This window comes from Sardina pilchardus, chromosome 24 (assembly GCF_963854185.1).
Source record: "Sardina pilchardus chromosome 24, fSarPil1.1, whole genome shotgun sequence".
In the NCBI taxonomy this organism is placed as follows: domain Eukaryota; kingdom Metazoa; phylum Chordata; class Actinopteri; order Clupeiformes; family Clupeidae; genus Sardina; species Sardina pilchardus.
Window position 1 is genome coordinate 23,941,199 of NC_085017.1, and position 14,706 is coordinate 23,955,904.

At 42.3% G+C, this 14,706-nt stretch overlaps 2 protein-coding genes across 3 annotated transcripts in view; both read right to left on the minus strand.

Annotated features, from left to right (window-relative positions):
• Positions 1–35: 35 nt before the first annotated feature.
• fam133b (family with sequence similarity 133 member B) lies at positions 36–6,039 on the minus strand. Of its 2 annotated transcripts, XM_062529571.1 has the most exons (11): positions 5,900–6,039; positions 5,074–5,171; positions 4,703–4,781; positions 4,495–4,581; positions 4,369–4,401; positions 4,084–4,158; positions 3,801–3,899; positions 3,323–3,466; positions 2,524–2,580; positions 2,052–2,201; positions 36–1,157 (listed from the first exon to the last, which is right to left on the minus strand). In XM_062529571.1, the coding sequence occupies exons 1-11, from the start codon at positions 5,921–5,923 to the stop codon at positions 1,068–1,070; spliced, it is 936 nt and encodes a 311-aa protein (XP_062385555.1). In that variant the 5' UTR covers positions 5,924–6,039; the 3' UTR covers positions 36–1,067. The 2 variants fall into 2 exon arrangements, with proteins under 2 accessions (XP_062385555.1, XP_062385556.1); XM_062529572.1 differs by lacking the exon at positions 2,524–2,580.
• A 5,035-nt stretch (positions 6,040–11,074) lies between these two features.
• The window catches only part of cdk6 (cyclin dependent kinase 6), a 40,467-nt gene continuing 36,835 nt past the window's right edge, over positions 11,075–14,706 (minus strand). The window contains exons 6-8 of the mRNA XM_062529284.1: positions 12,092–12,142; positions 11,821–11,956; positions 11,075–11,610 (exon numbers count right to left, since the gene is read on the minus strand). Coding sequence (XP_062385268.1) covers positions 11,401–11,610; positions 11,821–11,956; positions 12,092–12,142 — 397 coding nt within the window. The 3' untranslated portion in view covers positions 11,075–11,400. The remainder of the gene's footprint in view (positions 11,611–11,820; positions 11,957–12,091; positions 12,143–14,706) is intronic.

Below are 14,706 nucleotides of genomic sequence, written 5' to 3' on the forward strand. Positions count from 1 at the left end.
TCACACTTGAAAGAAAAAAACAAACAATTTGGACATTTCAGATGCAGGAACACTTTTAATGAAACTTAAAACATGTCTCCATCGGTCTGTCATGCTCCTCACATTGCCTCGCTCCGAAGGGCCCAGCGGCAGCGGCGGGCTTCCTTCTACAATTACTGTGTCACTCTTTTACATTCACCATGACGACTAGAACGTGAGTCTGGCAAGAGTCCAGTGGTCAGGTTACATGCATGTATAAGCACTGGTGTTAAAGAGAGAGCGAGAGGAAAAGAAACAAAAAAAAAAAAACTCATATCGCGTGGCTCAGTCCAACGGTTCCAACTGAACAATGTCGTGAATGCTCGTTGTCATCACAGCAGGGGGGGGGGAAAGTACATGTCAGAAGTCTCAAGAGGTAAAAATATGCTACAAGAAGATTTTTTAAAATGCAGTGTTGTTGTTGTTTTTTAATTATAGCCCTGTTTGTATGCAATAGTGTCATCCAAAACCTCAGAGGTAGCACAGTGACTTTGACTGTTTGCTACTATTTCCATCACCAGTTCCAATATCATTCATACATAGAAAGTTGATCAATTTGGAAAAGTTGATATAAAAAGTTACAGTCCTGCTGCAAGTGTTTTTCCCCCCAGTTCCAGCAGTACCTCAATGGACAGCGAGCACAAGCAGCAAATGATATCAAACAATAATAACTGGAGTTGTTGTGAAGTTCTGAGGAGTCACACTCAACCAACCGAACCAACCGAACCAAACCAAACCAATTTGGATTGCTAAAAAAACAAACAAACAAAAATAAAAACACAAGCGATCCCTGCAAGGGCCATAAGCCCAACGCTCTCAACACCCCACCCCAACCAATCCCGCTTTTCGAAAAAGTCCGGCCATATCGTAGATTCCTGAGCAGAGAGGAGGCCATCTTGTCCATCATGTATGCCAGAGAAAGACGTCCCAAACTCTTCCCAACTGAAGTCGCCTGCTCCGTTAACGGCTGCCTTCCTCATTGGGTTTGTTCCGTGTTGTCATGAAGATCATTCCCCTCCTGCAGCCCAGGTCCAGTCTCTCAAAACGCTTCAGTCCGAGTCCGAGCTTGACCTCTCCCTCTTCTTCTTTTTCTTGCCGTGCTTCTTGTGCTTCTTCTTTTTCTTCTTCTTTGATTTATCCTTCAAAAAGACAGACACGGAAGCGTTTAGGATCACATCATCCGATTCATCCTCTCACAACCATCACCAACCACACTTTGTCCAGAAAATGGAGAAAATAACTTAATAGAAAAGAAATAACCCACTCAATAAGCACCCAATATTAGCTTGCAGTCCAAATTAACATGGGCTGCCTTCTTAACAACAAAAAAGAACAACCATTGACTAATTACCTCCACCTAGGAGGTTATGTTTTCATCGGAGTGTGTTGGTTTGTTGGTTTATTTTATCCGTCTGTCTGTTCACAATATAACTCAAAAAAGCTATGGATGGATTTCGATGTAATTTTCAGGGAAGGTCTGAAAAGACGCAGGTAGAAACTTTGAGAGTGATCCGTATCACCGTCTGGATGCAGGGGGCGGTTATGTGTTCGCTAGGCGGAGGTTTGCGCTCTCGAGTGCTTTTCTAGTTTCATGTTTAACAGGCCAAATGCCTTGTCATATTTTAGTAAAACTGGTCAGACTGCTGTTTATATTGGACACGACCAGCAATATGGGTGAATCATGGCTGGTCAAGTTCTCACAGCAGGGCACACCAGTCAATATTACATTTAATGTCTCATAGTGTGCCATCTAACACGGTAATGACTGTAACCATAATGCAAACAGAGCACAGAGGCCTATGAAGGAGTGCTCAGAGTAGGCCTTGCACAACTTGATATTTGTTTTAAGTCGGTAAAGAAAAAAGGGAAAACTATCAAGTCAATGTTGACTACCCGCTGATGACTTAATTAATATAAACACGGGGAAAATGGATGCCCTGCATCCTGTTGTGTTTGGAAAAGCAATGCATGTGCTGACAACAGGCAGGTCGACTCAGAGCAGTAAAAGTCATTGCAAAACCCTCAGGGCTTACTGTGGATCTCTCCCTCTCCTCGGAGCTCTTCTTCTCAGCCGCTTTCTTCTCGTCTGTCGTCAGGTCCTCGGGCGGGTTCTTCTCCTCGACCACCATCTTCCTCACCTCCATTCTCCTCTCCACAATCACAGTCTTCTTCTTGTACTCACCCTGTAGTAGAAAACAAGCAGGTCACGTTATTTCAGAGAGCAGTGTACCAAAAAAAGGTGGTGTGATTGTGAACAACCTTTCGGGAGACAGTAATCACAAGGTACCAAAGACAGTATTCAAAAGGCAGATGGCAGATTCAAATGGATGAATGAAGGAGAAAAAGTTTCAAATAAGTTTCAGTACTGGTATTGTGTTGCGAGAGGGTGAACTGAAGCCAAATTCATTCATTCCTCTAATGACAAAGCTAATGGAAAAAAAGGTCAACAGACAAAAATATAAAGAATTTGGGGGCAAAACATGACAAATACACCTGATTACTTACTTCCAGTTCAGCATAATTTGACTTCCATCCTAAAAGAACGAAAGTCCTATCGCCGTCCTGGAGGGAGAAATTCCAGTTGTTTTTGTGACCATCATTAAAGTCACGCCAGCAGATTTGCTAAAGAGAGGCAGCTCCACCTGTGAGTGGCCAGTCTAGCAACACATTTACCAGCAGGCCACACACGGACGATTTCAACTAGCATGATAGCTCACAACACGCTAATGAAGCCGGACAATTATTTGTGCAGCCCGTTTTAAAAAGCAATGGCACAACAGCCATTGAAGAACTATGGACAGTACAGAGGAGAATTACACTGGTGACTCCCTAAGACAGTTGGAACAGTATGCTGAAGAAATCTCATGGCTTCAATTTCTACTTCACTAGACTGACAGCTCTTCAAAGATTCCCCTCAAACAGCATGCACTCATTCAATTCTGACAACATATGATCTGCCATCAGGACTGATAAACCTCATTTAGTCACTGATCCATACAGTCTCCACCCAGATTGTTGTGCTTTTACAAGGACATGCTTCAAAAGGCTCGCTCAAAAAAGCAACACCACAAACTATTAGTCACCGCTTCACTATTATGATAATGATATAAGCCCAACAATTCCACTGTTCCACTTCGGCACTAGTAATTTTTTTAAAAACGAATATGCGGTTCATGCTTTAGCAATACATAAATAGATCATTAACAGTAAAAGGCATAACACAAAATGCAGACACAACTCGTGAGAGATGATGATTCATAACAGCTGTGAGAGCAGATATGTTCTGTAGTAAGGTATACGGTACCTCTTTCTCGTCGGACTCCAGGCCTTCCATCTCGTCATTCTGAGGCTCAGCTTTCACTTCTACTTCAGTCTTCACCTCAGACTCGATCTTGACTTCAGGTTCAACCACCTCAGAGAGCTTCCTCTTCTTCTTCATGGAGGAATCCTGCGCAGTCCAAATCACAATAGTTTACGTGCATAATTAATTCCATCGAGTTGGGTGCTTGGTTTTGATTGCCGCTTGTGTATATCGTTCACTTGCCGCCTGTTTTGCATAAGGTCTGCTGCTGTAACACTTAAATTCCCTATCATGGAATTAATAAAGTTCTTAATCTTATTTTATAAGAAGCAGGTGTTAGAAAAACTGCCTACGTGGTAAGCCTGGGTCCCAGTCACTTTGGGGGAAAAAGTGTTTGCCAATTCCCACCCATGTGATACAGAGGTGAAGATTCACAGAAAACATGTCTGATGCTATGCAAACTCATAAAGCATTTCCTTACCTTGCTGTCTGCATCTGAACCTGAAGAGGAGCCGTCAGATTCTTTCTTCACCGCAGCACGTTTCTTCTTTCTCTTCTTTTTCGAGCTCTTTTTCTCATCCTTTGTAAAGCAACACATACTTTTATTGTAAACTGAACAAATATGCGACATCTCCACACAAAAGGATTACCATACTTAATGATATGTGATGCTAGTTGTGGTAACACTTCTTGCCACGTTTATATAGCACTGCAGAGTATAGCAGTGGTTTGGTTATGAAATTGATTGCCAAGATGTTACATACCTCATCATCAGACTCTGAAGAGGAGCTGCTGGAGGAATCAGAACTCGATGAGGAGGAGGAGGAAGATGAAGAATGCTTGACCAAGGACAAGACAGGCAAACCTTGTTAGATGCCAAGAAATACCACGTCTGCCAACTTGCAGAAGAACATGAGCACAGCTCAGACGCACAGAACTATTTGTTAAATCTGCAGCTTTAACACAACTACTTCATCAACAACAACAAACAACAAAAACATTGGCATCATTTTGGCTTGTGTGTGAACAAAATGGAGCGCTCTTCTCACCCTACTGGATTTCTTCTTATCCTTCTTCTTTTTCTGGAGGCCAAAGACAGACAGTTGATGGTTAAGCCAGTTGTCAGACAAAAGTGGCCACTGCTACCTGATGCTTTGTGTTTTTGAGACTCTTACCTCCTTCTTGTCCTTGTCTGCCTTGTCCTTCTTCTCACTTCGGCCTAGTACTCGCTCTCTGTTCTTTTCTAGCTCCTTCTTCCATCTCTACCAACGAAATATTGCATGCCATTGAAAACCAGTGTTAGGAAAATATATCTGTTGCTTCTCAGAGACTTTGACAGTGCAGTCACATGTCTAATTCATCCAGGACGATGAGTTACTGTACCTCATTCATCTTGTCCTCAAAATCGGCCAGAGCCCTGGAGCCTTTCTTCTTCTTCTCTAGCTGTTCTTTCACCTCTTCCCTGATTTTATGTGAATACAATTATTGATGGAAATCAGTCATTAACATCGGGTCTGCATCAAAACCATCCTGTGCATTAATTATGGTATAAATACAGGTTCAATGTCACCAAATACAAAAAAATAAATACCAACAACACGATGTTAAACAAGTCTACAACGAATATAAATATAGACTCGTGTGCAAGTTCGTGTTAGATAGTCCAACTGAAACTACTGAAAGCAAAGTTAAATTTAGCCTGTTGACGTTGTAAGTTAGTAGGCTACTGCACTTTACAGAGGCTTCCTGCTCACCATGTCGGCCTTGGTCTGCTCAGGTAATCTTGAATTGAAGGCCCAGCATTAGGCGCCGGTCCTCTAGACCGGGCTGCAGCAATGGGGTTCAGATATGCCTAGAATTGAGAGAGCATTCACAAATGTACAGTTTACTGGGATATACTCAAAACAGGGAGAGTTCCACGACATACGTATAAGTATGATAACATTAAAACCGGTAATAGATCTAGATGTCACTGCAGTCTTTTACATGTGCGATAGCATTAGCTAATATCGCCTAGCCAACCGTAAACGTGGTATTGCATAAATTAATCAGCTGGGTTCACCAGCCAGCCATCCAGATTATATATCGGTCTGACTGCATTAATCAGTGGTTAGCTTAGTTTTAATAGGCAACAAGCGCAATATAAAAACTGTTTCAATGACATCGGGCGGTATTGAGACAGCCTAGCCTACGAGCCACGTAGTTATCTTAGTGCAAACAAGCAGTAAAAATAGCTAGCATTAGCTGTTGACTAGTCCACCAAGCGCGAGTTAGCACGCTACCTATAAGTAACAAACTAACTAGAATGGAAATCAAAGTTTCTACGAAATACAGAAATACCTATATATGACATGGAAACATGTATTTGAGAACATCATCGAGTTAACCATAAAATCAAGCTAACGTTGCAAAGCTTGTTAAACAACACACGAGACAGCTAACATTAACTAGCTTGCTAAACTAGCAGGCTAAAAGAGACATTTCTGAGATCTCACGTTATCTTAAATCATGCATTGCACGGGCAGAGTTCTCGTAGTTACAGATCAGTTTGACATGGTAGCATTTTAACACCTAACTCACCACTCTATTATCTCTTTTCCCCATTTCTTCCCCTAAGAGCAAACGTAAAAACCGATATAGGGTCTTTGTTTACATATCTTCTTAAGCTGTTGTGTTAGCCTCCAAGCTAGCGGTTAACTGTGGAAATTGACTGGTGTTACTGAAGAGACACTTATTGGCTTGTGCCACCTAGTGGATGTCTAAAGAACGACACGTTCTCCCCAAATTTTCCCTCACATCAGGATAATTACCTGCGTCAGGATTTTCATGCAATGAAGCCAAGTAAGCCAACACAACACAATTATGCATTTTACACACAGTTTATTTAATTCTTTTTACAAAAATAAAAAATGATGTAAAGCAGTTACAGATACAACAAGTAAGCGAAAACTCAAGCAGCTCTTTATCAGAATTTTTCATTTGACGGGTCATAATTTATCAAGCCAGAGCAAAACAGAATTAGCAGCAAACCCACAACAATATGTAAAAAAAAAAAAAAAAACACCCCAGCCCTCCCGTCTGTATCCTAATGCAGGGGGGAAATTATACACCAATTTAGGTTGTGATTTTCTGTTTAGACATGATCATTTTCTGATTTGGTTCATGCTAAATATACAGGCCTAAGCCTTTTGGCATGAGGCCTTACCCACTTGGGCCACACAGTTAACTTAGAGATTGAAACCAAGACACTTGCCCTGGGACTGGGATATAAATAAAAGAAAAAGAAAACTATACAATTTCATAATTATTTAGTTCATTACATAATTGGTCTGCCCTATTTGTTCATAAATTAGGTAATCAATGTGAAGAGAGTATTGAATGAATGAGTTAGTGCCCATTAAAATATGACAAGAGAGCCAAAATAGATATGAAACATTTCCGATCTAAAGCACTTTATGCTGGCTTTATGCTAGTTGCCTTAAACATTTAACAAACAAACAAACAAACAAACAAACAAACAAACCACTTGAATCGATGTGTACTAACCACTAAATCTGAGCAGCAAAAAAAATAATAATAAAAATAATAAAACAAAATCCAGTCAATCTTAACAAAAGCAATTGAGTTGGTACTTTAAGGAAATATCACTTTCTCACATTAGCTCAAAAACACGCTAATTTGGGCAGCTTTATCCTCTCTTTCACCTCACAGACTATGATATTTCTTTATTTGCAATGATAAAGAAAAAACATAATATACATCACTTATAATTACAGCACATCATATCTCACACATCATCATGCTTAATGGGAAAAAACACATATCATCACTTTCTGCATTAAACTGATTCTCTCCATCCCCATCACTTCACCTTTCCACCTGTCTGATGTACAATACCATAAAACCCTGACTGTCACTCTGTCTGGTTTCTCGTGTGCATGTTTAAAGCCACACTACACAATAACATAAGAAATATATATATATAAAAAAAACAACTAACAATAAAATACATCATTAAAAACAGTACTACAAAATACAATTTTCCCAGCAACTAACATTTTGCAAGACACGTTTTAGGCGAAGTATTAGAAAGTATACTGTTAAACACTACCGTGTATTGTGTACAGATATGCTGGGTTATCCAGTGAGATTTGAATTTACTGTTATATTTCTGAATTTGTCTGACAAACGCAGTGAAGAAGCTGACACACATGACTGTGAGGCTGCATCCTCTTTAAGTCAAACACATATAAGTCAAAAACTCGTCCTCTATAGGCACAGGTTACAGGTGAAAACAGGTAACATCTGGTGGATGCAGTTTTGAATTGAGCTTGAAGGCGTCTATAAATGCATATTAATTATAATAATTAAAATAATTGTAAGCGTGACGTGAATATATGTCATAACAGCTTAAGATATTGCTCTGTCATAGTCAGAGGCACAGTACTTTATTCAAGCCATGGAGCAGGTAAAATGCTTAGAATTATGGGGCCCCGCACTGTGCATAATCGTTTTGCCATTTTATGCACATTCAAATAATTCTGTGGCTTCTTACCAGACAACCACAAGCATCCTCTCCGAAAATTAAAAGAAATACAGAATAGTGAACCCCACAAATCAAATAATAATAATAATAATAATAATTAAACACACACACACACACACATACACACACACAAGATACACTTTCTTTCTGATAAGGACCATGCAGAGAGTGAGTTCCATCACAAATCTGAGTCCTCTGAACATTACGTTTCAAGTCTGAATAAGGTTTTACAGCACCATAATTCAAAGGCAGATTTATTAGACAAGTTTGGAAGAAAGGAGGTGTGTTGGAGGGGATTATTAAAAAAAAAAAAAAAAAAAAAGAAACACAAAAACAAACATGAATGTCTAGACTCAATAAATAATCATTAAATGAAAAGAGACTATTTTAAGTACCAAAGACCAGCAGTTTACAATAAAACAAACAAACAAAAAAGAACAATAGCACTTTCAAATAGTTTATTAACTATAAGGAATGCATTGTAATACACTGCACAACATTGTTGATATGGGGACTATGCTATATTCTTTGCTAAGACAAATGTGTAAAAAAAAAATTAAATACATTATATTTACACACAAATATTAGGGATAGGAGATTGGAATTGGAGTGAATTTTGCCAGCTTTAAACCAATAAAGTTAATGCATTTCTTTGTTTTGTCAGAGTCATTGGGCAAAAGATGCACACTGACATATATTCAAAAGGCATTAAAAAGGTGCTATGTCTCTCAGCATGATCACTCAACTGAACGTGCTGCCACAAACATTCAAGTTCCGTCTTATTGGAACAGACTCGCATACATTCCATAACTAAAGGAGATCATGTTCAGCATTGAACAATCAAAGACACCCAACAATAATTGCAGGCATCTACATCAAACCTCAATGAGTACAGAGAAGATATTTTTGTACTCCGCTGATTAAATTCACCATTGAGCGAGCATTTCAACATAAGTAATGCCCTGCCAAGATGCAAAAAATGAATTTATATGTACAATTAATTTGAGCATGCACTGTATAGGGCGCACCATGACCAAAGTCATTACACACTCACAAGTGAAGACAATGCATCATCAAATCATCTTCTACCCTCGTTTCTCTCATTTGAGGCCAATGGGTAAAAAGTAACTTATAGCAACTAAGCATGAAAGCACCGATATACTCAGGTGCATTTTCCATCAACTTTTGTGCTATAAAACAAAAACAAAAATTAAATAGAGATGTTGCCCTCAGATGCTTTAAGTGTATATACATAGCATGACTGACAACACAATGTCACACCAACCCGGCTTGGACATAAATACGTTCTAAACTACTTAATGGTACTTAATGACATTAAGTTTGCACAGACACACTAGTTAGCATGATATAGTAGCAAATGAACAGAGTTATGACCTGCCTGAATGAAACCTGAAAACGTAGGTTGAACTATATTTGATCTACAACCAACCAGAAAATCCTGAGTGAATGAAGTGTTGAATAATGAGTCGATGAGAGAAATCCTGAGTGGGTAAAGGCACCAGTGCTTTAACATCTGTTTGAAGTTAGTGACATTGTGTGCATGTACTGCTTATGTGTGAGTGTGTGTGTGTTGTATGCGTTTGTATCATCATACAGTGCCCGCTTGAACTTAAACATATACTTGTACTTTCACAAGAATCCATCCTCCAATGATTTTTTAAATCTTTCATCTGACTTGAACAGTCACCTTGAGCCTGTCAAGATTCATTCAGTCATTCTGAGCCAGTTCATTAATGGAGGTGGCAGCGCATCGATAGAGACCATCGATAAGTTATTAACAAGGATATACTGTAGCTTCTCAACTTCTTGCCTAATGCAATGTTATGACTACCTTTGCTATTAGCAATCTTGGACCAGCTTGCTTCTTCTCACTCGTGTCCTTCCCTTCTACTTCCCTCTCACCAACTAGTTAGTATTCACTTTGAACCAGTTTCACTTACCCGCATATCAAGTACGCCGCGATTAAACTTGCCTACTTCTACCATCCGGTCTGGCTCTACTATAAACTAAGCTCACTCTAAACCCTACCTGCATTTACACTGAGAGTGGGCACTCTACTTTGCCCACACTTTCTACCCTGCCGACTGCAAACTCATTTAGTTTCGGTCCCTAAAGCTTCAAGTTCATAAAGTAACACCAGCAATAACATTACATGGATGACTACAATTTTCATTTCCTTGTGTTTGCGTATAAAATAGGATGAGAGTTAGTTCACTAGTGCTCATGCTGCTGTGAGATCGCTTGACTATACCACGTTCTTCCTCTACACTCTGGGAGTCATTGACATACTTTTTTTTTGTTTAGTTCACTTTCCCATAATGCAGCAGTGAAATGCAGAACCTAAAAGAGGAAGTATAACCATTGATCAAACAAGAATCAACTGTAGATAAAAATAAACCTATGAAAGGAGTTCAGCAGCAGCCCATGCTTCCTTCTGCCTGTACTGCTCCCTCGAAACCACAAGATGACAGATCAACAACATTTAACCGTTTGTATTCAGATGAAGTGGACTGTGTTAGTGTGTGTATGTGTGTGTAAGTGTGTGTGTATGTGTCTGTGTATGTGTGTGTGTGGAGATGTGTGAATGCCAAGTGAGAATCTGTTCAACGGTTTTCTGCGGTGTTGGGGGAAGGATGAGGTCTGGTAACTCTAGAGGAAGCAAAACCTAAGGAAGACACGGAGTACAGACATGCTTCTGCAGCAGCCTTGGCGAGAACTTGGCAGTTGGTGGCAGTGATGCCAGTCAGAGCTGGCGCCAACTGTACGGAGTGAGACCGGACGGGACCGGACGTGTGAAGCTGCAGAAAAAGCGGCGGTCGTTTTGGAAACGAGACCTAGATCCAGGTGAGACATTGGCAGTGACAGACATGACAGTGAACCCCTTGTTGTGAGTGAGACATCGGCAGTGAGACCATAGTGAAACAGTTTGGCAGTGAATTCTTCTGGGAAGAGGGCGGACATGTTGGTCTTCACCTAGCGAATCCCCCACACGCTTCCCGAAGCGAGATATTGGCAGTGACATGCAGACGAGACGCCCTTGAGCAGCGAGATCTCACTCAGTCTACTGTTCTCCATTAGGATCAGATGTGGTTCCGAACACTCGGAACTACAATAACCCCCCCCCCCCCCCCCCCACCCCACACACACACACACACACACACACACACACCACCCCACCTCACCCTCCAAGCAGCGACCAGGGATTTCCCCCATCTCACCACCCCTCTTGGGAGTAAGCAGGAAGCAGAGAGCTTGTGGAGTCTTTCTTTTGTCTACTCCAGCGCTCTGAATTTTGCTCTGGTGGTGCTGCCTGGTCTTCAAGGAAAAAAATGAGAAAAAAAAAAACTTAAAACGAGTAGAACAAACCAGACCAGCCAATTGTTCATATCTCTCTTTTGTTGTTGTTTTCATCTTTTTGTCTTTTCAAAAAAATAACCAGAATCAAAGTCATTCTCTCTACAAAAAAAAAAAAACAAACAAAACAAAGCAGCATCCACAACATGGCTGTGACAGACTAGTTCTGGGGGGTTTTGGAGTCGGAGCCCCTGTCGCTTACTCCACAGCGACTAAAGGCATCGGTAGTCCTCTCCTCCAGGGAGCGTTTGTTGCTGGTGAACGGCTGGGTGTACAGATTCTTACTGGGACTGTCCAGGTCCAGGAAGTAGGGGTGGGACAGAGCAGCGTAGGCCGATATCCTTCTGGAGGGATTGAACGAAAGGAATTGCTGTGAAGAGAGGGAAAGAGAGCGAGAGAAAGAGAAAGGAGATGAGATCACTCACTCTCATGTTAGGACATCTCCATGCACCCAAACTCAACACAAATATAAACGTATGCATGACATGCTAACATGTTAGCATGACATGTTAACAAAACAAGTTTCAAGGAGCAAGGAATCAAAGAGAGAGGTAGAGGACAGAGCAGGGTTAGGACTTACGAGTAAGAGAGACCTTCCCAGCTCATCCATATCAGGAACCAGGTCTTGGATTGGTTTGGGAGGGCGAGGGGCAAAAGCAGTTTGAGGCAAACCCACGTTCTGCGGCCAGTCTTCCAGAGACGGCACCCCTACCACGCTAGAAAGTCACAAACATGACCAGTCGTCAGCATCAATCCCATCTTTATTTTTATGCAATGTGCCTTCCGTCACATCAACAATATTCCACTGAGTGTATGGACAAACTTTAGTTGGTGAGAAACACCTTACTCACTCAAATATTTTGCCTAACTGGTCAACATCCGATTTCCCTTGAAAAAGAGGTCTGAAACAGAAGAAGACATAACATTGAGTCATGAAACAGGAAATGCATCATACAAAGTGGCAGTGAGAATACCTCTTGAGAATAATCTTGCACAAATAATGGCTTCTTCTACTATGTACAAGAGAGATGTTGAAACTAGAATTATGTGGGGGTCACACCCTGCATCTGTGTTGCATCAATAAAGGCATCATTTGGTTTCACAGTCTGCTGATATTCCCTCCCTGTTTGCCTGCCTTCCTGCCTGTCTATCTATCTATCTGTCTATCCGTCTGTTAGCCTGTCTGTCTGCAAATCTTTCATTCTCACTGTTGTTCCGTATCTTTTCATCGATCTCTGTTTGGTCTATTTCATTGTCTGCTTCACAGATGCTTTATATTTTTGCATCTCTGTTATTATTGTCGCTTTAGTGCTTGATGAATGTGTCTCTCAGTGGTGATCTGGAAAAAGAAAATCCCCTCTCTCTCTTTATTGCTGTTTGCGAGTCGAAAACAATTCAAGGAAGCAAGCAAGCACCGCTTTTGGTGCTGGTTCTCCAATGGCAGAGAAGAGAAATGAAATCCCCCCTCTTTTTCCTTTCACACTAGGGCCCCCGTGGTGGTGGCAGTGGGTGGGAGTGCACACACACACATACACACACACACACACACACACACACACAGAGCCACTGACGTAATGATCTATCCAGCAAGACCTACTGTAAAAAAAAAGAGAGAGTCAGAGGGAAGGAGAAGGAGAGAGAGAGAGAGAGAGAGAGTGAAGAAAGACAAAGTGTGGGGGAAAAAGCGGGCCTGAATTTCCTGGCTGAGCCGGAGGAGAACTGAGAGCTTTTTCAGCACATGCGAGACAGCCCCACATGCTGGAAGTCCTGTGGGGTGTATGTGAGGGGGCGGTGGAGAGAGAGAGAGAGAGAGAGAGAGAGAGGGAGGGGGGTGTTGCGGGGGGGTGGTGGTCTGCGAGGCTGTGAGGACACCGGGCCTGCTGCTGGTTCCTGTGGCTTTGGGACGCCTCGGGACAGCCGTGGGCGGGCAAGCTTCCCCTTTGGCACGTGCACAAATTCCAGCAGACATCAGCGAGCGACGGCAACACAAGGCCCTGCTCTCAGAGCCCCAAACCACCAGTGGCAAAGAGGAGAAGAAGGAGAAAGAGAAGAAGGGAGGGGGGGGAGCAGAGAGGAGAAGAAGAAGGAAAAGTAGAAAGGGGAAAAAAAGGGGAGAAGAAAAGCTATTTATCCCTGGCGTCTGCTTCAGCTCTTTACTTGACTGTGTGGGAGAGCTCTGTAACATGTGAGGGATGGAGTGGGAGGAAGAGGAAAAGAGCTGGAGGGATGGTAGAGGAGGAGGAGGAAGAGGAGGAGGAGGAGGAGGAGGGTGGACTGCCTGAGCTGTGAGAAAGCATGGAGCATGAGCGCATTCTGCTTCCTGTCGCAGGCGCAAACGGAGCCGTCTCATTGGTCAGTCTATTCCCCAGAACACCTGGAAATGACATCTGGATGGCCATGCTAATCCCCTGAAGTGTGACGCACACATGGCATGTCACATCACTCTCGGTGAGCAGTGTTGCCGAGCAGAACGGGATGTATTGTAGCTCATGGGAAGTTTGGTAAACGCTGAAATGATGTTGAAAGCAATTTAAAGTGCAGTCTTTCTTTTCATGTGTGTGTGTGTGTGTGGGGGGGGGGGGTTGGATAAAAGCAAAACTAACCTAATTTTATTTCACCACTAGAGGTCGTCCTTCTGCCAGGCATAGGTGGACAATTTTTTGCCAGACAGACCTCCATGCTTTCTCTCCCTTTCCCTTGCCCCCTCTCTCTCTCTCTCTCTGGCTGTCTCTCTTTCCCTGCCTCAACAACTGTGCCTCACTGTACTCAAACAAAAGGCCATGTAAAGAGGGGCCATGCGCTCTGGTTCCAAAGCCTCCTTCGCCCCGTGACAATCTCCCAGAATGCCGAGCTCCGACACCTCCCTCCACACTCTCTCCTCACTTTGAAGATTAGCTTTTTTTTTTGCGAGCAACCAAGGGGGGGCTCGTCGACTCGCCTGTTTCACATATGAGGAGGGAGGGCAATTATGCTGTCAGAGGGGGTCTGATTGTCTAAAGCCCCCCAGATACCTAGTCTGGACAGAACTATCTTTGAAATCACAACATGACTTAAGCCTAGGGCATTTCTCTCTTTCTCCCTCTCTATCTCTCTCTCTCTCTTTCTCTCTCTCTCTCTGGGCCCTTCCCTTCCTCACCAGTCACCTATCTCTGATAATAAGCACGCCTCCTTTCCTTTTCCAGGAGGACGCTTTTTTCAGAAAAATCAAAACAGAGCCGAGTGTTTCTTTATGCAATTAGAGATGAGGAGATCTGGACTAAATCAGTTCCTGAGGTCAAAGGGAAGGAGGGATCAAATGCACCGCCATGCCAAAACAAGTATGGCTGCAAAAAATTCTTGGGGCATCGCGTTCACCCGCGGTGATTTGTTAATGGGAGTGAATGAGAACGCGGGGGCTCACACAAGGCTTACATTATGGCAAGAAGAGACATATAAGTCCCTTTCCCACATGAGCGAGACATCCGGA

What these genes read in the sequence shown, in the direction of transcription:
- fam133b (XM_062529571.1), bottom strand. Translation starts at nt 5,923, where the DNA reads ATGGGGAAAAGAGATAATAGAGTG. An exon ending in AGCAGACCAAGGCCGACATG is followed by an intron (nt 4,782 to 5,073) that starts GTGAGCAGGAAG and finishes ACATAAAATCAG; the next exon opens with GGAAGAGGTGAAAGAACAGC. An exon ending in CTTCAGAGTCTGATGATGAG is followed by an intron (nt 3,900 to 4,083) that starts GTATGTAACATC and finishes TGCTTTACAAAG; the next exon opens with GATGAGAAAAAGAGCTCGAA.